At 39.1% G+C, this 27,029-nt stretch overlaps 1 protein-coding gene across 8 annotated transcripts in view; it reads right to left on the reverse strand.

Moving 5' to 3' along the window:
• POC1B (POC1 centriolar protein B) overlaps nucleotides 1-27,029 on the reverse strand; it is a 106,425-nt gene that overhangs the window by 12,996 nt on the left and 66,400 nt on the right. For 2 of the 8 annotated variants that reach the window (XM_060414015.1, XM_042246589.2), the window contains 2 exons: nucleotides 24,295-24,375; nucleotides 833-916 (listed from right to left, as the gene is read on the reverse strand). The exons of 2 other annotated variants lie outside the window; for them this stretch is intronic. In XM_060414015.1, the coding sequence (XP_060269998.1) occupies nucleotides 833-916; nucleotides 24,295-24,375 (165 nt within the window). The remainder of the gene's footprint in view (nucleotides 1-832; nucleotides 917-24,294; nucleotides 24,376-27,029) is intronic. 4 more of the 8 variants (XM_060414016.1, XM_042246590.2, XM_027967196.3 and 1 more) reach the window with 2 other exon arrangements.

Below are 27,029 nucleotides of genomic sequence, written 5' to 3' on the forward strand. Positions count from 1 at the left end.
CCGGAACCTGGACAGGAGTGGAACGGTGGGGGCAAAAGCTGAACTGGGGTGAATTCTGAAAAGTGGAAAAGGAAAATGAAAGCAGGAAGACTGAATGTGTGCCTTTCTTTTAAGGAGTTTTGCCAAAAAGGAGAGCAATGCGATGGGACTTGGAAACAGATGAGGGGTCAAATGAAGTTTTCCTTTTGAAAGATGAGAACTACATTACAGACGTGTGCTGATGAAAAAGATCAAACGGAAAGAGAGCACGGATGTCCCAGGACAGGGAGGGTTAGGGTTAGGGTTAGGCAGTACTGACAGCTCCTGGAGTTTCGTATGAATACATTTAAGGGGAAGGCAGTCAGCATGGCTGGCTAGTCAAGTTCAGTTGCTTGGGTGTACAGAGTTGGCAGAAAAATTTAATCAGGCTGAAGTTTTTTGGGGTGACTACAATGGAGAGAGAAAGGGGGCAAGGGCGTGGCTATGATGATGACTATGGAATCTAAGCCCACAAAGAAGAGATGTGCACACAGACACAGAACGTGAGCAATAAAAGGGCAGAGGCTCGGTGGATTGGAGCTCCTTCTGGGGCTGATGAATTATCAAACCTGGAAGACTAGAGGAAGTGGTGGCCAGTGAGTGGGAGGCTTTACACCGAGTTTACCATCAATACAAAGGATTCAGATGGTTACTGAGTTCATCTGAGAATCCTGACCAGCAGAGGACGGATGTATTTCAGAAGTGAGTCAGAGTGTTGCTCTGCCTTTGGTTCTTGCCTTGAGGTCAAAAGCCAGTGTTAACCAAGGTGTGGATGGGTCAATCAGAGAAACGGAACACAGAGCTATGGAGTCACCCGTATGGGCTTGTCACAGGGCCACAACACAGGCAGGATTCGTTCTCGGCTTCTAACACTCTTAGGAAGAAAAGGCTGTTCATCCTGAAAGAGAAAACCACATCTATTTCATATCTGCACAGTGTATTGTACATCCTTGTAAGAACATACTTATCTGATCCAGTCAGATTGATTTAAAAATATTTCTAGGATAGGATCAGAGAATGTCATGTGAAATTTGTGTCTCCCAGACTAAATTCGCTGAGCTGAGAAAGCCTTCTGTTTATCCCTTGGGAAAAATCATACATCTTTTTTTCCTCAAAGGGAGAAAAAAGAGGCTTTGGGGATAATGTTTTACTGAGGGCTTTGATTTCTCTTCTTCAAACCAAATTGGAAAATTTTATTTTTGTCAGAAGACTTGAAAAACACCCCTGCCTCAATGCAGCTATCAACTAGAATATCTGAATGATTAATTCAGTGCCCTTGGAAATGACTGCCAAGGCCATAAATCTGTCTGTCTTTGTTTTTAATCTTTACTATCATCTCCAGAGAAGCTTATTAGTTTTGAAGCCATGAATAGGTAGGATAGAGGTAGGAAAAATAAATCTGTGCAAAAATATCCTTCCATGTTTCATGATTAGGCAAACATAAGCTATGATTCCCTTAAAGGAATATTTGTCTTCAAATGCCCTATGCTGAGTCTCAAATCGTGCACTGTATCAGATAAATCTTAATTAATGATAAAGCACTACCCAGAATTATCTAGGGGAAGTGGAGAAAGAGAGCAGGTAGTCCATGAACTAAAATTAGTACTCTCCCTTCTGAGTTAATATAAAACTAAAAATGCTATTCCCAGTATTCTAGATGAATATAAAACTAATAAAACTTTCTGTAAATTCCAAAGAGAAAACACGTAGTTATTACATTTCTTGCAAATCCTGCTGTTATACCCCAAAGGCCTACAGAGTAAGGAATTTATTCTTATTATCTCTTTCCTATAGAATCAACAAGAACATTTTATGCAAACTGCTGAAATGACTAGGGTAGAAATCAACCATTATTTACAGCAATACTTCACTCTGTTCAAAAAAGGTGTGTGTGCGCGTGAATCTAAATTCTGAGGCAGGTAGTAGCTTATCCTGTACAGTGATGTACTGCTTTAAAGGATGTTTTACATTCAAGTAAGGATCACACCTTGCAAAAACTGAAGTTTGATTTGGAAGACCACACTTGGTTTAGTTGCACTCACATCATGCCTCAAAAAAAACCAAAAAACAACCCATCTGTTCATCTTTCAGAAAGCTGCCCCTTCCCTGTATGCACATCAACCATCCAGTGAAATTAATATAGGCATGAATAAGAGATGTACCTTCACTGCAACACTAACATTTCTGAATGAATCTGGAATCCTTCTCTTTTCATCTCATAATAACTGATGTTTTTAAGTTCCAATTTTGCTCTTAAAATTCAATGAAAATACCAAGTGAAGTTGAGTCAAAAAGAGAAAGACAAATACCATGATATCATTGATATGTGGAATCTAAAATATGACATAAAAGAACTTATCTGTGAAACAGACTCACAAACATTGAGAACAGCCTTGTGGTTGTCAAGAAGGTGGGGGAGGAATGGCTCAGGAGTTTGTGATCAGCAGAAACAAACTCATATATGGAATGGATACACAAGGTCCTACTGGATACCACAGGGAACTATACTCAGTGTCCTATGATAAACCGTAATGGAAACCAACAGGAAAAGGAATGCATATATATGTATAGCCGAATCACTGTGCTGCACAGCACAGATTGCCATACACTGTAAACCAGTTGTAATCAACTTTTAAAGAAATTCAGTGAAAAGGTGTGAGAATAATAAAGCCACCCTCTCCCCCACCTTAAGAAATAAAGTCTACTCTCCCTCTCCCTCTTAAAGGATGCCACCATCTCGAATATGGTGTCTGTCACCCCAAGCTATGTCCCTTTGCTTTTATCACATAAGCTGACATCCCTAAATAGCAGTATTGCTTTTACATGTATTCAAGTTCACATAAAAAGTATTGTATTAGGTCCCTTTAGTAGTTTCTGTTAACCAATATTGTTGGATTTGCTACAGATAAGTCTGCTTCACTTATTTTCACTGCCAAACAGCATTCCACTGGCGGATTATTCCATAGTTTATGTATCCTTTGTACTGGTAACTAGCACTGAATTCCATAGTAAGCACTCTTATAAATGTGCCTAGTACACAGGAAGGTGAGTTTCTCTAGAGTCATAGTTTTACCAGATATTCTCCCAAATGGTGGGATCTACCTACTGTTCCCTGAGCAGAAGAAAATCTCCCCCTTTTCTACAGAGTCAAAAATATTTGATAGACATTTTAAATTTTAACAAAATAATGGACAGGAAATGATTTCCCAAAGTTTTAATTTTACTGTGCATTTCTTTGATTACTGATGACTTGAGCATATTTTACGTGTATATTGATCATTCTTCTGCAAATTGCCTATTTAAGTCTTCTGTCCACTGTTTAGTTGGTCTACTTCTCTTTTTTCTAATTAATATTTAAGAGTGCCTCATATAGAGAACTGCAAATCAGAACTACAGTGAGGTACCACTTCACGCTGGTCAGAACGGCCATCATTTAAAAAAAAAAAAATAGAATTACCATGTAACATGGCAATCCCACTCCTGGGCATATATCCAGACAAAACTACTATAATTCAAAAAGATACATGCACACTTATGTTCATAGCAGCACGATTCACAACAGCTAAGACAAGGAGGCAATCTAAAGGTCCTTTCACAGATGAATGGATACATCAGATGTGGTACATACACACAGTGCTATTCAGTCATAAAAGAGAATGACACCACGCCTTTTGCAGCAATATGGATGTGACTAAAGAATATCATACTAAGTCAGTCAGAAAGAGAAAGACAAACACACGATATCACTTACATGTAGAATCTGAAACACGACACAGATGAACCTGTCTATGAATCAGAAACAGAATTAGGAACAGAGAGAATAGACGTCATAACTGAATCACTCTGCTATACAGCAGTAATTAACACGACATTTTACTTCAGCTATATGTTGGTAAAATAAACAAAAAAGTGTTCCTGATATACTATGGATGTCAATACTTTGTTTATATGTGTAACACATCCCGTACTCTGTGGATTTGGTTCACTTTTATGGGATATTTTTTAACAGATGTTTTTGCTTTAAATGTAGTCAAATTTATTAAACTTTTCCTTTTATGATTTGTACATTTTATATTTTGCTTAAGTAATCCTTGCCTACCCAAAATACAAATATGTTCCTCTGTTTTCTTTTAGAAGTGTTGAGGTACAGTTTTTCACACTTAAGGCTTTAACCCATCTGCTATTAATTTTGTTTGTGGTTAAAAGTAAGAACATAATTTTATTTTTTTCCAAATAGCTAGCCGTCCCAGCAACATTTATTAAACAGTCGATTTAGTGGCTACCTCATCTTCATGGGTCCACAGAGTCAGGCCTTTCATATACCAACCATCTGCATTTGTGTGGTTCTGTCTATGTGTTCTCCACTGTGGACTCTTTGTCTCACCCTGTAACAATACCGTGTGTGTGTGTGTGTGTGTGTTAGTTGCTCAGTTGTGTCCCACTTTGCAACCCTGTGGACTGGAGCCCATGAGGCTCCTCTGTCCAAAAAATTCTCCATGCAAGGATACTGGAATGGATAGCCATTCCCTTCTACAGGTGAATCTTCCTGACCCAGGGATCAAACCTGGGTCTCCTGCATCACAGGCAGATTCTTAACCACCTGAGCCACCAGGGAAACTCTTTCCTAGAGCTTAATGAGTCTCCAGCTTTCAAAGAGCTTCAAAATTGCCCTCGGTATTTTTGGTCCTTTGCTCTTCCATATATGCCATGAATCAACTTTCTGGTTTCATTACAAATCTTGTTGGGATGTTTATTGGAACTACCTTGAATTTGTAGATTTATTTGGGGAGATCACAATAAACTGTGGAAAATTCTGAGAGAGATGGGAATACCAGACCACCTGACCTGCCTCTTGAGAAATCTATATGCAGATCAGGAAGCAACAGTTAGAACTCAACATGGAACAACTGACTAGTTCCAAATAGGAAAAGGAGTACGTCAAGGCTGTATATTGTCACCCTGCTTATTTAACTTATATGCAGAGTATATCATGAGAAACACTGGACTGGAAGAAACACAAGCTAGAATCAAGATTGCTGGGAGAAATATCAATAACCTCAGATATGCAGATAACATCACCCTTATGACAGAAAGTGAAGAGGAACTCAAAAGCCTCTTGATGAAAGTGAAAGAGGAGAGTGAAAAAGTTGGCTTAAAGCTCAACATTCAGAAAACGAAGATCATGGCATCCGGACCCATCACTTCATGGGAAATAGATGGGGAAACAGTGGAAACAGTGTCAGACTTTATTTTTTGGGGCTCCAAAATCACTGCAGATGGTGACTGCAGCCATGAAATTAAAAGACGTTTACTCCTTGGAAGAAAAGTTATGACCAACCTAGACAGCATATTCAAAAGCAGAGGCATTACTTTGCCAACTAAGGTCCATCTAGTCAAAGCTATGGTTTTTCCAGTCGTCAGGTATGGATGTGAGAGTTGGATTGTGAAGAAGGCTGAGCGCCGAAGAATTGACGCTTTTGAACTATGGTGTTGGAGAAGACTCTTGAGAGTCCCTTGGACTGCAAGGAGATCCAACCAGTCCATTCTGAAGATCAGCCCTGGGATTTCTTTAGAAGAAATGATGCTAAAGCTGAAGCTCCAGTACTTTGGCCACCTCATGCAAAGAGTAGACTCATTGGAAAAGACTTTGATGTTGGGAGGGATTGGGGGCAGGAGGAGAAGGGGAGGACCGAGGATGAGATGGCTGGATGGCATCACTGACTCGATGGATGTGAGTCTGAGTGAACTCCGGGAGTTGGTGATGGACAGGGAGGCCTGGCATGCTGCAATTCATGGGGTCGCAAAGAGTTGAACACGACTGAGCGACTGAACTGGACTGAACTGAACTGAACAGACTGAACATCTTTATGTGGAAAAGGCAATGGCACCCCACTCCAGTACTCTTGCCTGGAAAATCCCATGGACAGAGGAGCCTAGTGGGCTGCAGTCCATGGGGTCGCTAAGAGTCAGACATGACTGAGCAACTTCACTTTCACTTCTCACTTTTGGAGAAGGAAATGGCAACCCACTCCAGTGTTCTTGCCTGGAGAATCTCAGGGACGGGGGAGCCTGGTGGGCTACCGTCTATGGGGTCGCACAGAGTCAGACACAACTGAAGCGACGTAGCAGTAGCAACATCTTTATGACCTTGAGCCTCCCTATCTACAAATAAAATATTCCAAACACATGGCACATTTAATAAATTCATGTTATCCTCTTGTGGAGGCCACTCTAGTATTTTCTGTATCTTTTGAATTTTAGTATATGTGCTGCAAAAGCAAATACACCACCACCACTTTAGTATCATGGTAATGTACACAGAGGACCAACCAAACCAACAAGCCAAATGTACTCCTCAAATAACTATCCTCATTGTTTTTGAAACATAAAATCACCACAGAATCAAAAGGATTACTTAGATTATTTAAATTTCTGAAAAATTATTTCCTGGGCTTGCTGACTCCCTGATATAAATAATGCCATCCCTTGACATTTTTTTACAAGCTTATCTACTATTCCTTAAAACTCTTCAAGTGCCAAGTTCAGGAGAAGTAAGCTGTGTGTAAAAAGTCATGTTTTAATTGTATACATAAAATAACTCATGTTTCATGCTTTGCTCACTTGAATAAGACTAGCTTCCTCACTGTGTTTTAATACTATAAAGAAGCAATTTTAAGGCAGGAATTCATCCAATCATTTAACAAAGCTACATTCAGAAAACTGGCAAGCTTTACAGAACATCTTTTAGAGGGCAAATATTATATTTGTTTATGGTTCTACTCACCAGCTAGCATAATGTGAACATTCTAGTATGATTAATGACAACTGTGATTGTAACAGGAATGTATATTCACAGCTGGGTACTGAGAACCACTGTTTTATTTATTATTCATTATATCATTCAAAAAACAGAGTGAAAGCTTTCTATGTGATCTCGGTATACACAGTGCACTTTATATTAGTTGATTTTAATTTGCATTTGCAAATTAATGAAGTCATTTCTCATCTTTCCCAAATAGATGCAATTTGTCCCTGTTCTAAATCTCTATAAAAATTCAAATTTTGTTTCTTAAAGGCAATTGTCATCTTCCTTCCATTTCTGCTATTTGTAATACTGTGTAATTATCCATGCTAACATATAATATGGCACTATATGAGTGAGGCATCAAGTCACACAGACTTGGGTTTAGTCTTTTCTGTGTACTGACTGTGTGATCTTGGACAAATTCCTTGGCCTCTTTTAGCCTTAGTTTCCTCATCTGTAAAATGAAGAAATTTTATTGGGCTATATTATATGGTGGCTGTGAGAATATTGGTAAAGAGTTTAATCTATAGTCTATAATCAATGACCTATCATTATCAATATTATCATATTGTGTCCTCCCCTGCTTCCACTAAAATCTGAACTGTACCTTTCTAGATGGCAACCCACTCCAGTGTTCTTGCCTGGAGAATCCCAGGGACGGGTGGTGGGCTGCCGTCTGTGGGGCTGCACAGAGTCGGACACGACTGAAGCAACTTAGCAGCAGCAGCAGCAGCAGAAGACAGAAGTCATACCTCGTCTTCTTTTAGATAGCTGACAATATGGTGAGTGCTGCCTGTATAAGGCATACATAAAATAATTAATGAAATCTGCTGAATGAAGATAATTTTCTATCCATTATATTCAAAGGTTAAAAAATTCTTCTGTCTGGTTTCTCTAATTAATAGGCTATCTAAGGGCTGGTGGCAATTGAATAAATAGATGAATGTGTGTGTGCACAGTCATTCAGTTATGTCCAATTCTTCGTGACCCCATGGACTGTAGCCCACCAGGCTTTTCTGTCCATGGACTTTTCCAGGCAAGTAGGAAGGTTGCCACTTCCTACTCCAGGGGATGCTCCTGACACAGGGATCAAACCCATGTCTCTGGCATTCAGGACAGAAGCTTACAAGTAGAAAATCAGTAACAAACACTTCATTATAAATAACTGAAGATGCCATGTATTACTGTTTGATAGACATACTATATTTTTCTTTTCTACATTTTTATATGTTTATAGTGTAGAAAGGTATGGGTGTTTTGCTCCTCATTTTTCTGGTAGAAGAAACTCAGAAGCCAAAGGATAACAACCATGACTTGATAACTGAGAAGGACCTACTGTACAGTACAGAGAACTATACTCAATATTTTTAAATAACCTATAAGGGAAAAGAATCTGAAAAAATATATAATAGGTAAATATATCACTTTGCTGTACACCAGAAACTAACACAATATCATAAATAAACTATACCTCAATTTAAAGCAATTTAAGTCATTTTGAAAATGACTGTATTTTTAACAAATTACCATGGGGAAAATGGTCCAGGAGAATTCATATTCAAATATACCATAAAGTTCAAAAATATTTTTAACGCCATCATGAGTCAAAGAGAATATGAACTAGATTCAGTAACTTTATAAAAAGAGTGGTTAAGAATCATGAAAATTTATTCGCACGAAACACATACCCACAGGAGTAAGCAGGAAGTTCTTAAAGAGGAAGCCACGACACCATCAGAGCCATCAGAGCACGAGGTACTTATCACCATTAAATGCAACCCACTTTATCTGCTTTATGTTTCAGTTACAGTATTTACCAAATAATCAGCATTATTCAAACAGCTGTCTAATGACTCCTCCGGATGAATGAGATAAGATTACTGCCGATCATCTATCAAAATCTTTACCGTATTTGGTATGGAGAGCCAGTTCAGGGATCATCCCGTGGGACCTTACTCAGTTCAAGGTTCTTAGATCTGTACTTCTGCCTGGATCCTCCACACCCAAGCCCTGGCTCTCAGTGCCATCCCCCACCTAGGAGCTTCACACTTGGGAGATTTTCTATACCCCTGCCTCTCCCCCTTGTCTAATCAGTGAACAGAGTTTTACCTCTTTCTCTTCAGTCAGTCTTTCTCATGGTCAGTCCTATCTTTATTGCCCTCCATGTTACTGCTGGAGATCAAACACATCCCACCCGGCATCTGGGTCACTATTGCACTTGCCTCCTAATGTTCATGCCTCCAGTCTCACCTCCCTCTAACCTCTCCTTTACCGTGTCTCTAGAGTAACTGTCCTAAAACCCAAAGTTGCTCTTGCCACTCTCCTGCTTTAAATTTTTCAGCGGTTTGCCAAAAATTATTAGGGTGAATCCAAACACCCTCAAATGGCATTCAAGATCATTCATGATCCACCCTCATCTTTCCTCTCCTGACTCATCTCATGCTATTCCTCAGCCCCAAGAGTCGGCTACTGTTCCCCACAGCCAAACAGGAATGTTCATGGTTCCCTGAATTCGCCATCCCCTTTCAAGCCTTCTCACCCACACACATACTGAACTGTGTGTTTTCCATAACGGCAGGCAAATCCTTAAAGAATCAGCTCAAATTTCAACCTATTCTGGGAAGTTATCTCTGATTTAAGTTTTCTGTCCCCCACCCTAATTTTCTGGGCTTCTCTGGTATATCAATGGTAAAGAATCGACCTGCCGATGCAGGAGATACGGGTTCGATCCCTGGGTCAGGAAGACCCCCAGAGGAGGAAATGGCAATCCATTCCAGTATTCTTGCCTGGGAAATCACATGGACAGAGACTGGCGGGCTATAGTCCATGGGGCCGCAAAAAGTCAGATACAACTGAGCACACACACTCTAATTTTCTAGCAATTACACACATGTACACACTCACACTTCTTATTTAACCACTCTACTGATGTACTCCCATAGCATACCTCCCATAGGTATTTATCACTATTACTGGACTGTCTTTCATCTGCGTATTCTCATTGCTTGGTATATAATAGATGCACAACACATATATTGAGTAAAAAATTAATATATTCTAGCTGTCTCCTTCTGAATGTTTTCTGAACATTCAGAAAACCAAGATCATGGCATCTGGTCCCATCACTTCATGGCAAATAGATGAGGAAACAATTGAAACAGTGACAAACTTTATTTTTTGGGCTCTAAAATCACTGCAGATGGTGACTGCAGCCATGAAATTAAGAAATGCTTGCTCCTCGAAAGAAAAGTTATGGCCAACCTAGACAGCTTATTAAAAAAGACATTACTTTGCCAACAAAGGTCTGTCTAGTCAAAGCTATGGATTTTCCAGTAGTCATGTATGAATGTGAGATTTGAACTATAAAGAAGGCTGAGTGCCAAAGAATTGATGCTTTTGAAATGTGGTGTTGGAGAAGACTCTTGAGAGTCCCTTGGACAAGAAGGCGATCCAACTAGTCCATGCTAAAGGAAATCAGTCCTGACTATCCATTGGAAAGACTGATGCTGAAGCTGAAACTCCAGTACTTTGGCCACCTGTGTGAAGAACTGACTCATTGGAAAAGACCCTGATACTGGGAAAGGTTGAAGGTGGGAGGAGAAGGGGATGACAGAGGATGAGATGGTTAGATGGCAACACCGACGCAATGGACATGAGTTTGAATAAGCTCCGGGAGTTGGTGATAGACAGGGAAGCCTGGTGCACTGCAGTCCATGGGGTTGCAAAGAGTCGGACATGACTGAGCAACTGAACTGAACTGAACTGAGCTGTTTCTTTGCTCACCCTGCCCCCTCTACTCACTGTTCAATACACTTCATACTGGCTTGCACCTGTATTAGTCCACTGAAATGTTTTCCAAAAGGTAATCAAAGACTTCTGCCAAATTCATCATTTAAAACATTCTTCTCTTAGTTTTCAGCAATGTTGACACTCCTATCTTCTTGGAAACACCCCTCTCTTGGTTGCCCAGACACCACATTCTCCCACCCATCCCTTCGCTCCAGCCATCTTTTCAGTCCCTAGAGCATACCAAGGTCCCCAAAAGTCTCTGCATGTACAACACCCTCGGCCTAGAACATGCCTGTAGTCCTTAATGTCCTCACATCAACTCTTACTAAAGCTTTAGACCGAACTTCTCAAATTTCAATGTACACATAAGTCACCTGGGGATTGTACCATGCAGAGTCTGACTCAATAGGCCTGGGATGGAACCCAAGACTCTGCATAGGTCTAAGATGCTCCCAGGTGATGATCAAATACACCATGGACCATGTTTTGAATAGCAAGGTTTTATATCTCAGCTCCAACAACTTTTTCAGGGAAACTTTCTCTGATTCTATCTCACTTACACTCCTGACTCAATCAAATGCACAGTTCCTACTTTTGCTGTATCATGTAACTTTCCATGATAGCTTTGGCTTATCATAATAACCTATATCCATCCTCCTCCCCCTCCACCCCCTATTCCTAGTGAGTTCCTGGCATGTTCGTTTTTGAAAAATGAATGAACAATGTCTGTTGAGCCAGCCCCCGACTTAGGCTGAGTCATTCCCTTCAGGATGCTACACACCACAAGGTTCACCACTCTGAGCTCAGCTCCTACAGAAATACAGCTCATGTGTGGTTAGTGGCCTGTAAGATTTTCTATTCCTGCCAAGACTCACTCATCTAGGGTCTGCAGAGCTATGGCAGAAGAGTAATTCCATATGTACTGGTTTTTCTACACCAACAAGCTGGTTGGCCATATCCTCCATACACACAGTCTACTAGTGCTCCAGATTTTCTTGTGCTAGGTATATGAGAAGCAGAGGAAAAAATATAAATCCTGGTTAATGTGGTCAGATCCAAGTCTCCCTCCTCTCTCGCTGCACTGACAAAAACTTTCAGTACATTCTGAATTTTTTCCATTCAAAATTCATTGTTAGATTCTCAAAAAAATCCCTTTTTTTTTTTTTTACATTTAGGAAAATAATTTTGATTAAAAATACTGTAGAAAGTAATTATATAGGTTAATAGCTGGATACAACAGCTACTAGAACACTTACATGAAATAAGTTTTGAAGTGGAATATAATGGGAGAGTTTAATTGCATAAAACATGACAACCAGAAGCATTGCTACTGTTGCCAAGAGAACTGCCTGGAAAAAGTGCCAAAGCAAAACTAAAAATAAACAAATAAAACATAGTTTGAGATAAATCCCAGGAATTTCATTTCTCTCAACTAATAAGTACATAAAAATAGTCATTGCACATAGTAACAGAAATAATAAGACCTTAATGCTTCATTAAAATATTAATCATGTAATATCTTGGGAAAGACTGTTGTTCTTTAAATAAAATGTTTCAAGTATACTTCAGGGAAGAGATAATTTATCTTTAAATAGAATTTTTCTTTTCCAATTCTGTTTGATGAACCTATAAGTATACTCAATTTTTTAAATGGTGATTTTTTAAAAAATATCATATTTGCTTAAAATTTTTCATGTCATTTAATTGTATGTCAGACAGAAGCTGTTTTCCCGGAGGTAGGAGGAAGATGGTGTGACTCTATGATAAATGAGTGGCCAAAATGTAAAACAGCTATAGCCTTATGGCATTTATAAATCACAGAATATATATAAACTATTTCTTGAAAAAGAAAGAACGAAGTTTTTAAATAGTTTTAACAACTTGAATTTTTTTCTGTAATTTTATTGTGTACTGAATTTTATAGAGAGTACACAGAATTTTCTAAAAGTACAAATCTGGAAGACTGAATTTCTTAGTCAAATTCTTCAAAGTTCCAACTGATTTTCTAAAGCACACAACTGTCTTCACTTTATCTTAAAAGAATGCTTAAAATGAGTAATTATTTTTCATCCTGAAATTTCATTAAACGATTATTATCCCTAAAATGTACTTTTCTGAGTTTAGAATAACATTTACTCTGGTACTTTGTCTAATGCTCGATGTCATTTAACATGAATTTATTTCACATAATATCAACCTTAAAGAATGGGCAAAACAGGGCACAGATTCATTGTACTGAACCTGTAGCATCAAAGAAATTTCCAAGTGAATTAGGAGATGTCTTTTCACATTTCACCTATGGGGACAAGGTTTAGCACTAACAGGACATAATTACTCCCAAGACGAGATGGGAACTGAGTCTAAGGAGCCGTGAGCTTGGGGGGACTGGATCCCTGTAACTGTGGGTAGTTCTGATCTGAGCAATAGCAGCAGCAAGAGAGAAAGGAAGGTTGGAGGAGACAGTCTGAGTTCTACAAACAGCTGCATAGCTGTACAAGTGCCTCAAACCACTAGAAAGAAACCCCAAATATTACGGGTTTGAGCAAGCTTTTGAGCCTTGTTCATAAGATTTCCAGCCCAATGAACAGAATATTTACCAAGAAAACATGGCTCAGTTAAAAAAAAAAAGTCAATGGAAAATGATACTCACTTTATAAAATTCACACTGTAACCAAATCTAATGGACACTGACATTTTCACCTACTCTACACAGGAAATTATATCTGTACCAGAAAGAATAGCAGTAACACCTTAGGCACACACAGTTCTTGCCACAAAGAATACTCTGCCTTAAAAAAAGAAGAAAAACAAAAGAACAAACAAAAAAATTAAAATAAGTTACAGGGTGAGGTTGAGGACCTCAGAAGGTCCCTGAAGTAAAAGAAAAGTAACTACAAAGTCCTGCCAAGGAGGGAAAGCCCAGACTCAATTTTTGTCAACTGTCATAATGATGTTCTATACAGTAATTTTTTCCATCATCCCAGAATCACATCCAGAGTCACACACACACATTTAGTCGTTGTTAAACATGGTATGGATATATAATATTCTATCACTTGACATAATATGCTTTTATTTAACTAATACTCTCTTAAAGGATATTTGTTTGATTTGTGTCCATTTTTTGTTGCTGTTGTTTTCAGTAACGCTGACATAAATACCCTTTAAGGTTTTTTTTTTTCTGTACATCTTATAATTTATGTACGATCATTCAGAACGCAGCAGGAAAACAGAAACCACAACAGCTATTTTAACAGAGAGAATTTAATATAGGGAGCCCAGATGGACAGGTTTGGAAGTCTGCAAAGGCTAAAAGGGAGCATAGAGGTGAGCAGAAATAGTAAATGCATGAAGCAAGCCCCACTTGGAGATGAAGGAACAAAGCAAAGAAGCTGGTTTGTTAGAAAGTTAGACATTCAGAGGCCCCTTGCTGAGCTGAGATGGTTTGTTCATAGGAGGGAAGAGGAATGTTCATTAAAATGACATTCTGAACGGAAGAGGAAATGCCTGGCATTCCTTCTCGATCTCTCCTTCAACTTAAAACAAACAAATAACTCTTATGTGCTTCAGTAAACCAATCCAAACAAATACATGAAAACTTTAAACAATTTTGCCACCATAAATGCTGAAACCCACCAAAATTCTGTAGTGATCTATCTGGAAAGCAGTTTAAAAAGCACATATGATATTAAAAGTTGGGCTTTATAGTGACTATCATTATTTCAACTAAAGGAAAAAGAAAATACTGTAGGAATTAGAAAAAAAAAAAAAAAAGAAGGAAGTCAAATGATACCAGAATATTAATCAGTTGTAAAAGTCATTTCAAGTCAATCGTAATTTTTAAGTTATAGGGGCTGATGGGCTGCTTGGTGTGAAGCAGTTTTCTGCATGGTCGAGGACGTATGACGGCGCACAGAGCATGCCATCTTCTACTGAGGCCTGACTGTCTCAGAAAGGAAAAGCCGGGAGACTGAAAGACACAGAACTAGGCAAGAACCAGCAGTGAGCATCAGCTGCCAGCTCACTCAGGCCATGGGGATTTAATCTGTCTTAAATCCTAATATGTTAATAGTTTACATCACCTGACGTCATAAAGCACAAAGAACGGGAAAAAATCGATTTCAGCAGACTTGTGGACTACCTCCACCAAATAATTAGCTGTCGGGTGGCTAAATAAAGAAAGGAGCAGAAGCAACTAGCTTCACTGAATAAGCAGCCCCGAATAACTCAAAAGCCGTCGGGTGTCCGACACGACAGCTGAGAGTGAGGCCTGTTTCCCACACAACGCTCCCGGACCCGCCTGCGCGCAGCCCCGGCGCACACCTCCCTCCGGCTCAGCAGGAAGCGGGTTAGGGGCCGACCGTCCAGGGGACAGCACTTGGCGGTCGTTTCCTGTGTGAAAAGCCCACTGCGGTTCCTGCATTCCGCAGCGTGCGTTTCTCCTCTTCTCAGAGGATGTTGCTCTTCCCCAGGAAGAGGAAGGAACCAGCTGTTACTGGATGTGTGGGCTGAGGCTGTCGGGCATTTTCAGCATGCCTCGGCCTCAGCTGTGGGAACTGGGGACGCGGCTTAGATTCCCAGGCCCGGGGCAGCCCCGAGTGCGGCAGTTTAGAAACACAGGCGCTCAGGAAGTTGGAAGGCAGAAATGATACCTGGAATTTTAACACCTCCAGTTCCCAGCAATGTGCTCATTTTCTAAAGGAAATTCAAAACAGTATTTACTCTGTTGGGCTCCCAAAGAGCAAGGTTTATAAAATTCTCTGTCTCTCCATTTCATATAGAAAAGTTTAAGTCCTAAACCACTTTTGTCAACAGGTTATAAAGACCAGTTTTATTGCACAAATTTTTAACTAGGACTAAGCCTAAAATTTTAATTAGTATAAAATTTTTGGTAAAAGGAAACACAATGTAAGCTTTCTTTCTCTGTGACCTTGAAACTTGAAGGGAGTGAAGCTCAAATTAGTAAATCCTTAACAGACAGCTAAGTTAAACACTTAGGGACTTATGATTATGATTTTGACCAAAAAGTACATTTTATCTGGAGAAAAAAAAAGCCTCTGACCCACACTATTATTCTCTCTTTACAGTGGTACTTAGTAAATCAGCTTTTTTAAAAAGCCACGTTCCTTTAACAGACTAAAAAGTTTTAGTTGGTTGCTTTTTTCGATAATCCCCAAACATTTTTTTTTTAAAAGGTCAGTTATCTCATTTACAACTGTTGGTAGTTCTTATAACATATGGGTCATGATGTACCCAAGCAAGGAAAACTAACTTGAAAACAGTCTCATTCTCTCTAATGTTTTCTCTAAAATAACTTGTATCTGAAAAAACAAAAACAAAAAAAAGTTTTCTATTCTAAAGGGTAAGAGATTTATGGAACTGTATTTTTTCTTATTTACTTCTGTTAGTTACTATGTGTGACTTTTTTTTAATGCTTTGACAATTTAATTACTTTATTTCTTTTAGTTTCAAAGAGTGAGGTTTTAAAATTATTTCTCAACTCTGATAAGAATTCAAGTTTTACTCCTAATATCTAATAGTTACACAACTTTTTGAGACACTGAATTAAAAAAAAAGTATTACTGTATCTCACGACATATTCACTGTCATTTGAAATTAAGACTAAATGTCTTAATAACATGAGGCTAAATTGTGGAAAGCACCTCTGTGTCAAGTCCAGAGCTGGGTTTTACAAATGCTTATGTTCATTTTCTTTCAAACACTTAAGAGTGGGGGCAGGAGAAAAATATCGAGGGCCACTGAACCAGTGCCTAAAGATCCCATAAAAATGCCTTTTCCTAAAGCTTGGTAAGTACCAACAAGAAATATACAAACTTATCTAGTTTTGGAAATCATATGCACTCAACTAACAAGTCAAATGCTACCTTACAAACTATTGCAAAGTTTAAACACTTAAAAAAGAACTTCACCTACCCCTAACTTTAGAAGCTATTAAATATGATAAGCCAGGAATGTTATCATACAGAAAAGCAGTGTAAGCAGAAGCTTTGTGCAACATGATTTTCACTGGTTTTCCTGGAAAGGTAAATGGGGTGTTTGGGGACAAAACATTGCGTATTGCCAATTTACACTTTCCAAATGACAAATTTTAGTTTTGAGACTTTTAGGTTTGCATACACTATTCTTTCAAATAAGTCTTTCCAAATCTTTGCTTACATAAGCAGTTAGGAACTGGAATAACTCTGAACTAGTTATGCAATGTTGTCTGGTAACCAGGATGAACTGTTGCCACAACATCCACGGAGATATCCTCTCTGCATTGGCAAGTTTACTCTTTGTCTGTCCTTTCATTTTATCAATACATCAGTATTTTTCAGATAGCATGTACCATATGACAACCTCCATGAAATTGGATTAACTTTCTTTCTTCCTAAAAGTAGGCTGGGGAATTCCCTGGTGGTCCAGTGGCTAAAACTCTGTGCTCAAGATACAGGGGGGCTGGGTTTGATCCCTGGTCAGGGAACTAGTTCCCACGTGCCACAACTAAGACTCTATGCAGCCAGATAAATAAATATTTTAAAAAAATAAATAAATAAAAGTAGGCTGATGTGACCATCTTTCCAGAAGGGGAAATCAATGAACTTTGCTAAAAAATGCAAATCTAAAGGACACCTTGGAAGGAAGAGAATGTTTCACCATTGTCCTCCAAGTCAGAGAAACAGTACAGTATCTCTTGCTTTGATTCAGCTGACCACTTTCTTGATCCCAGAAAAGAAGATAGGAAAATCAAAGGTCTTTTTTCTCTCAGCAACTCTGCTGGTAAAATGATGCTGAACCGGGAGATAATCTCGGCCACCCGGAGATTACTCAGGGCTGCACCTTACTATCCCTGGAGACAGGAGATAGGGAATCCCACAGCTGACATCCAATCTGTCAGGAAATCCTCTTGGCTCTGCCTTCAAAATATCAATACATTCAGAATCAGATCACTTAAAACCACCTCCTCTGCACTCTGGATCAAGCAACTACTGCCTCCTGTCTGATGATTTCATAAGCTTCCAAACTGGTCTCTTTGCTCTCCTCCACTTCCTTTTCCCAGTACTTTGGCCACCTGATGTGAAGAGCTGACTCACTGAAAAAGACCGTAATGCTGGGAAAGATTGAGGGCAAAGAGAAGGGGGAGACAGAGGATGAGATGGTTGGATGGCATCACCGACTCAATGGACATGAGTTTAAGCAAACTCCAGGAGATGGGGAAGGCTGTCGTGCTGCAGTCCACGGGGTCGCAAAGAGTCGGACCCGACTGAGCTACTAAACACCACCACCACCACCTTTGCCAGCTGATTCTCAGCACACTGGCCAGAGTGAAGCTGCGACATACCTGTCGGCCATGCCTCTTTCTCTGAAGGAAGCCCACCCCGGGTGGTGGATCCTCCTTACTCTCAGTCTGGCCTTCTATCACTGCGCCCACTGGCCTGGAGTGCCTCCCCACATATGCTTCTGATCTGTTCACCTCATTCCTTCAGTTCCTTCCACAAACCTCACCTTTCCCGTGACTCCTGTCCTGAGCACACTATCTAAACGTACCCCTCTTCCTCCGTGAGTTCAGGGCTATCTACACCTTTGCACTGTTTCTACTATATTACATGGTCTGTTTTTTAAATCTGTGAATTGCTTTTCTCCCCCTCTAGAATATAATGCAGGCTTCCCTGGTACAGGCACCTTTTGTTACTCAGGAAGTGTGGATTGAGAGCTAAAACTGTGCGGGCAGGGATGCTCTTGGCATTCTCCCACATCTGCCAGCCCATGAGTTAGGCAATGTCAGAGACTCCAGATGAGATGGACGCCCTTGCCTTACCGTGGTACGTGTCACATTTTCAGTCACTTCTGAAGCACCTACTTATACCTTGCTCTCCCCATCTGGAATGTCCCTATCAAAATTCTAGCCATCTCCACTCAGGTCAAGACCTGGTCAAAGGTTTTTTTTTTCTTTAAGAGACGTCGTCTTCTTTCCTCTAGCCCATTCATGACCTTTTCCTGAATCCTTCTGTTAATAATCTTTCATTTGACAATCATATACCCTTGGCATCTGGACTTCCCAGGTGGCACTACTGGTAAAGAACCTGCATGACAATGTAGGAGATGGAAGAGACGCGGGTTCAATCCCCGGGTCGGGAAGATCCTCTGGAGGAGGGCATGGCAACCCAATCCAGTATTCTTGCCTAAAGAGGAGCCTAGTGGGCTACAGTCCATAGGTCATAAAGAGCTGGACACAACTAAAGCAACTTAGCATGCACTCTTGGCATCTAGAATTTTGAAACTGACACTTATACTGTGTTTTCTCTCTACCTAGGTTATAAGTTTCTTGAGGTCAGGCAGAAACTTTGACATCCTGTCTTCAGGATATCATGTGATGCCTCCATGCAGTTTGGCTTTAAATATTTTGACTGATGGAGCAAGAAAAAGAGACTGTAGACTTTGATTTTCTCCTGTAATGCAACTGTCAGTTCTCAGTTATTTAAATAAATTTAACCTGGAAATTGTCCCTAATTCTAAAGAAAGACATATATATTACATTCATACTCTGTACAGTTCCCAGAGTAAAAAGGAGAAATGCAGTTCTCTGAGAAGAGTCCATTATTTTGATGGTCAATCAATGGAACATGAGCAAGATTGACAATTCTATTGTGGTCATTTGCTGGAAAAATAATAATAAAATAAATCAAAACCTAGGAATGTAGTTTATCTAAAAATAACAATTTTAGTAATCTTAGTATTTGAAGTATATTTTGCTTAGTATTTTTAAGAAATGCCACTTTATATAGACAATTGCTCCTTGAAAGAAAGCTATGACAAACCTAAACAGCATATTAAAAACCAGAGACACTGGGCTTCCCTGGAAGGTCAGTGGCTGGGACTTTGAGCGTCTAATGCAGGGGGTGTGAGTTCAATCCTTGATTAGAGAACTAGAATCCCATATGTTGCATTTCACAGCCAAATAAATAAAGTAAAATAAAAATGTAGTTCTTGGTTGTTTTTTTTTAAGCGAGACATCACTTTGGCAGAAAGGTCCATATAATCAAAGCTATGGTTTTTCCAGTAGTCATGTATGGATGTGAGATCTGGACCATAAAGAAGGCTGAGCACCAAAGAACTGATGCTTTCAAACTGTGGTGCCAGAAAAGATTCTTGAGAGTCCCTTGGACAGCAAGGAGATCAAACCAGTCAATCTTAAAGGAAATCAACTCTGAATATTCATTGCAAGGACTGATGCTGAAGCTCCAATACTTTGGCCACCTGATGCGAAGAGCTGACTCATTGGAAAAGACCCTGATGCTGGGAAAGATTGAAGGCAAGAGGAGAAGGGGGTGACAGGATGAGAGGTATGGATGGCATCACCAACTCAGTGCACATAAGTTTGAGCAAACTCCAGGAGATGGTGAAGGACAGGGAAGCCTTGTGTGCTGCAGTCCAAGGGGTCACAGAGTTGGACATAACTGAGTGACTGGACAACAACAACAGAGAAATCCCTGTCTTGCTTGCCTAGTGAGGAGAGGGGCTGAGGATGTAGCCACACCACATGTCAATCTAATGTTGAATGGCTCTGTACAATTTTGATGACAAAATCTTGGTCTATTTCTAAAAGAATAAATGAAAACATTAAAATACACAATGAGAATCTTGAACTAAATAATCTTCAGAAGATCAGTATTTAACAAGTGACAATGTAATTAGATTAAGATTCAGAAGTTTGAGATCATTTTTAAACTATGTCTGTGTGACAGCCTTTACAGAAACATTTTTTTTTTTTTAATCAACAGAGCTTTAAAAATGCAGATTGGGAACAGCTTATTTTGATCCTGAAATATTGTTATCAAATTTCCTGCCTGGCATTAGAGACACAAGTGCAAGCCACAAAGATACCAGCTGTTACACTGTATCCCATAATTTCTTCTCTGTTGTAAGAAGGCATCAGAGCACAGATATCAATACACTAAGATCTAGAAATCTGCCTGAATGTAATATTAAATCAAGTCAAAATAGGAAGAGAGCCAATTATTTCTTATATCATAAAATGTCTGCTTTTATCCTATTAATAAATTTCACAAATTAAGTTTTAAACAGTAATCTTTTTATATCTCATCTTGATGAAAATGAATTTCTAAAGAAATGTTCTTCCAGTCTGCAAAAACTAAACAAATCTCCAAAATAAATAGTAACCACAATAACAAAACCCACCTTTAAATACTGCTTTTTTTGCTTCCAACATTTCTCTGGGTTTTTAAATTATAATCACACGCAAAGTTCACACCACACTAGTGCTTTATGCCAGAATAGAAACAAATATCCTTTACAATTATGCTTGTTGTGCAGAAGCAAAAGAAAAGCAGCCAATACGTAGAGGAGATGACAGATTAAGAAATATTTACCACGAACTTAGTGGGCTTCCCTGGTAACTCAGATGGTAAAGAATCTGCCTGCAGTGCAGAAGACCCAGGTTCAGTCCCTGTGTTGGGAAGATCCCCTGGAGAAGGGAATGGCAACCCACTCCAGTATTCTTGCCTGGAGAATTCCACGGACAGAAGAGCCTGGTGGGCTACAGTCCATGGGATTGTATCGAGTTCATGGGATCGCAAAGAGTTGGATACAACTGAGCGATTAACACATACCACAAAATTAATGGAAAGGCAAACAATTACAGTGATTTCACTTTAGTTTTCTAACCTCTTATCTATCAATAAGCTAAAAGAAAGATACACTGAAAATTTAAAGGAAAGCTCTTTAAAGATACTCTGTATAAAAATCTAAATGCTTCATGAGCATCTGTGTCTTCAGAAAAAGTTAGTAAGAGAAATAAAATCAGGATTCTTTGTCTTGCTGGGAGACCAGCAGCTATCTTCCAGATTTTAGGTAGGATCTCATTAGCTTAATTCCAATCCAATTTATAACAAGTTGAGTTTTTGTTTTCTGTTTTCTCGTTTATTTTATTTTTACATAGCATCGAGCACACAACTCAAAGTAACAGTGGAATCTTCCTTTTAAGACTTGTATGTTGGGCTGACCCATGGGAAATCACAGATATTAGATTGCTTTTGCCTACAAATGGCAATATCATATGATTCAATCTAACATTATCCCTTATGCAGATAACAAGTGCACTCTTCAGTCTTATTTATACTGTTTTGTAACACAACTGCGAACACCACTACATGTTTATTGTAAAAATTATCTTGCCTATAGAGAACAAGACTTGTGATGGCCAAGGCAAGGAGATGGATTGGGAGGTTGGGGTTAGCAGATGCAAACTATTGTGTATAGGGTGGATAAAATAAAAAGATAAAAACACAGGTTTCTGTGTAAAACAAAAAACTATCCTCCTTGTGATAAACCATGATGGAAAAGAATATTTTTAAAATGTATATATGTGTATAACTGAATCACTTTGCTGTACAGCAGAAATTAACACAACATCATAAATCAACTACACTTCAATTTGGAAAAAAAAAAAAAAAGAATTGTCTTCTTGAGGTCCTACCTACTCTGTATTCCTCAGTCAGCTGCTTAGCCGTGTCTGACTCTTTATGATCCCATGGACTGTAGCCCACTGGGCTCCTCTGTCCATGGGATTCTCCAGGCAAGAATACTGGAGTGGGTAGCCATTGTCTTCTCCAGGGCATCTTCCTGATCCAGGGATCAAACCCAGGTCTACAACACAGGCAGATTCTTTACCCATCTGAGCCACCAGGGAAGCCCTGGCATTCCTGAGTTATAATGTAGACACTTGACTTTGATGCTTCTGCAATACCATCCGGGGACAGCCAGCCTGCTATCACTTGCTAGCTGGCATTTATGCGCACCTCCATAGCATACTATCAAGAACACCAGGATTCCTCAGGTCATGAGGCTTTGCAAAGTTTGAAGGGTACTGGCAAGGAGAGTGAGTCTCAAAGTTCAGACCAAAGACTTTTGATGATCTCTTGTATCTTCTGCTGCTGCTACTGCTGCTAAGTCGCTTCAGTCATGTCCGACTCTGTGTAACCCCAGAGACGGCAGCCCACCAGGCTCCCCCGTCCCTGGGATTTTCCAGGCAAGAACACTGGAGTGGGTTGCCATTTCCTTCTCCAATGCATGAAAGTGAAAAGTGAAAGTGAAGTTGCTTAGTAGTGTCCAACTCCTAGCGACCCCATGGACTGCAGCCTACTAGGCTCTTCTGTCCATGGGATTTTCCAGGCAAGAGTACTGGAGTGGGTTGCCATTGCCTTCTCCACTTGTATCTTCTAGGACAGAAATATCCAATTTTAGTCTACCAACTACCTCACAAGAAGGCAGCACATCTCAAAAGCCACCTATCTTTTGCTCTTCTTACTACTGGGGCAAAAACTCAACTCATCAGAATTTATAAATTTCAACAGTAGGCCTTTTGAGTAATTCATTGAACATAAATGTATTGAGTACCTACCATAAGCTAAGCACTGTGGTGAGAATTTGATGTCTAGTTAATTTTTAATCTCACAAATAACAATGCAGGAATGCTCACAGGTTTATTTTATAAACATAAACATTGTAAGAGATAAGACCACAAACCTGATTGAGGTCCTAAGTGCATGTGTGCTAAGTCACTTCAGTCGTGTCCCACTCTTTGTGACCCTATAGACCCTATAGAGCCCATTCAAGCTCCTCTGTCCATGGAATTCTCCAGGCAAGAGTACTGGAGTGGGCTGTCATTTCCTCCTCCGGGGGAAATCTTCCCAACCCAGGGACTGAACCCACATCTCTTATGTGTCCTGCACTGACAGGTGGGTTCTTTACCACTAGCACTGCCTGGAAACTTACCAACAATTCTTGGGATTCTCTTTGACAACCAGCCCCTAGGTTGACCCTCCAGCTGATTTCCTGTCTCTGGAACTTCTTATGACTGATCTGGGAGTCTTTCTGCATGGAATTCACCCTTAAAAGACCCTTTAATAAGCAGACTTCTTTCTGACACAGGATAGACTCAGGATAGACTAGTTCTCTGCAGAATTCCTCTACAATAAATACAATTCTTGAGATCTACTGGAAAGTTTATAATGTTGTAATGTCAAGGGTTTTTCTTGCCTTTTTTTTTTTTTGGCCACATATGAATAATTTACCCCAAATATTTAACTATACTGATACTATTTCAGTAGTGTTGCCAAAGACCATGCCATTCCTCCCATTTGTTTTTAGGACTCTAGTTTTGCTCTAATAGAATTGATGGCAGAAATGATCTGCCTTGCAAAGATTAAGCACACTCAAATTGAAAGGCTAAAACTCTCAATTTTTTAAGACTTCAGATACACTGATAAAACCCATCAAGAGAGATGAACAAAGGAAAAGGACTACTTTTCTTACAGCTTCTAAGGAGAAGAGAAGTAAGTTTAGCACCTCTGAAAGGCAATTAGCAAAAAAGGAAATCTGTTCTCTAAGAGCATGTGAAATGTCACATGGACTACCTTAACAGGAGATGAGACAGCATGGATTCTCCTGCCCTCAGTGTCCTCAAACTACTTTTCTGGAAACTGGTACTGCTCCCCCTGGTGGCAATTTAGACACATTGTAAGTTGACTTTTCATATAAGGTTTTTTTCTAAACTGTTAGGCTACTTAGTCAATTTTATAATCTTTTCTCCCACATACTTTTTAAGGAAAATGGATCATGCCAAACAATTAAATACCACTTAAATGCCAAAGGAAACTTACTGTGGTAGAATCAAAAGAAAGGATGTCCACAACAGGGGGAGTGGAGGTCTGCAAATCGATTACATCAAGCTTTGGATTAATCTGCATATGTACATTAAAAAGGCTAATATTAGATTTTTATACCATAAGAAATTGGATGTCATTTGTAACAGTCTAGAGGGTATTTCCTAATATATTCTAAAATATATTTGTATATTAGCATGGATAGAAAATTTTTAAATATTAGCCTATCAAATCTATCAGTATATAAGAAAAGATCATTGTGACCAAGTTGAATTTATCCCAGGAATAAAAAGTTGCTTTTACATTTGAAAATCAATGGGATTCACCTAGGAAAGGCTATTAAAAATAAAATAAATGACCCACCTTAAAAGATGCAGAAAAAAATCCTAGCCAGTTCAGTAAGACAAGAAAAGGAAATAAAAGCATTAAGATGTAGGAATTGGAAACAGAAGAAATAAAATTCGTTATTCATATATAATTATCTACAAAGAAATCACAAAAGAATCTACCACTAAATCATTAAAACTAACAAGAGTTTACTAGATCCAAAATTGATATATAAAATCAATGACATGTCTGCATTTTAGTACACAGAAAATGCAAATTTTTAAAAATCATAATTTATAACACTATAAAAATTTAAAAATACATCAGAGAAAAACCAAGATGCATGAGACCTTTATGGAAAAATAAAATTCATGTAAAGATATTAGAGAAGATTATTGAAAGTTATACCATAAACAGCTCAGAAGCAAAGCCCTGTATAAATGGAAAACAAATACAAAATAAAAATGGTGCCACAAATTGGTAGAGGAAGGATGACTTGTACCTGAGAAGCAGGCTCACTAAATAGATCCCTAACACTACATAAAAGATGGACAGCAGATAATTTATAAACCTAAATGGCATGTTAAAACTACAAAGTTAATAGGAGTAAATGTGTAAAAATATCTTTCTGACATGGGGTAGAGAAGGATATCTTAAGCTAAAGCTGCAAAAGTAAAGCCATAAGGCCGAAAAAATTAAAAACGGGTCCATCCTGTTCACACCAATATTAAGCATTTCTGTTTCACAATGGATACCATAAAGTTAACAATCAGATAATGAACAGGAGGAGATGGTATGTTTGGAACTGGAAAAGGACAAATATCTAAAATATATAGGAAAAAACCCCGAAAATAAAAATAAAATATATAGGAAAAACCTACAAATCAATGTGAAAAGAACAGAAGTCCTAAGAAAACATCACAGGAAGCCTAACAGCTATCTAGACTATGAAGAGATTTTCAGAAACATTAGTAGTAATTAGAAAAGGGAAGAGTAAAGCAAAATCCCACTTATTACCTATCAGATTACAAAAGCTAGAAAGCTCAGTGATGTGCTGACTCTGTTCATAGAGCATTTTTTGTGATGGCAAAAACAAGAACCACCATCTTGGAGAAACTAACACTACATTGTAAATCAATTGTCAATACAATAAATAAATTCAAGAAACAAACCACAATCAGAAATCCCCCAGTGTTTATCAACAGTAGAACAGATACATAATCATGGGAATTACTGTCTTAGATTCATTGGAATCTTATATAGCAGTGAAAATGAATGAAATACAACTACGCATAACAACATGTGGAAGCATGAATTCAGAATCCATACAAACAAATCTCAGGATCTTAATGTTAAATAAAAAAGCAGGTTATATAAAAATATACACAGTATGATTCCATTATATAAAGTTTAGAGCTATCCAAAATGAAATAATATCTAATCATTGATTCAAACATATATAGTAAAATTTAAAAGAAAAGCAAGGGAATAATAGAGTGGTGACTACTTTGGAGGAAGATTATTTCAGAATTTGGAAAAAAAAAAAGGAAAGAAACCACAAGGTCACTATTTACACTGAACATTATGAATATAAAGAAGTAAACAAAGGGCAACAAAGATAGCAGAAGTGAAGTGAAGTGAAAGGCACTCAGTCGTGTCTGACTCTTTGCAACCCCATGGACTACACAGTCCATGGACTTCTCCAGGCCAGATTCTTTACCAGCTGAGCTACAAGGGAAGCCCCCTAAAGACAGCAGAGCTTGGTATCAAAAGCTACCAACAGTGAGTGTACTGGCGAACCTCAGGAAGGGACTGTTGACTGAGAAAGGCCTCCCATGGAGCAGAGAGAGCTTAAGATGACTTCTTTAGAGAAGTTACGAAAACAAAAGCAGAGAGGGAGGGCCGGAGATGAGGTTATGAGCCTCCCTGAGCATAGAGGCAGAATGCTGACACAAACTGTTGCACAAGGTGGCCGCCAGAGAGGGTGGCAAGGGTCAGATTGTGTGGGGTGAAGGCTTCTGGGGAGGCACAGAAGAACTGGAGGCCAAAATGCACGTTAGAAAGATTATGCTGGCGGGAACACGTACAGTATACAGAATAAAGTAGGGATATAACAGTGAGAACACTGCAGCAGTCAGGGGCTGTGGGAATAGGGGCTGAACCCGTGGTTAAGAGGCCTGGAATGATTTCAAAAGCAGTATCATGTCTGATCAGTACAGCTGAAGTTTGGAAACACTGTGAAGTGTTTACATTTATCCAGCCACTTGTGTTACAGGCAGAGGGGTACACACCCAACAATCCCTATACTGCAATAAAGAAGGAATCAGAACCATACAAGACCATCTATTTGCCTAGGTTTTTTCTGGCCATTGCACAGACCAGAACGCACAGCCTCCTTCCCGTCA

The sequence above is a fragment of the Ovis aries genome, chromosome 3, assembly GCF_016772045.2.
Source record: "Ovis aries strain OAR_USU_Benz2616 breed Rambouillet chromosome 3, ARS-UI_Ramb_v3.0, whole genome shotgun sequence".
NCBI classification, from domain to species: Eukaryota; Metazoa; Chordata; class Mammalia; order Artiodactyla; family Bovidae; genus Ovis; species Ovis aries.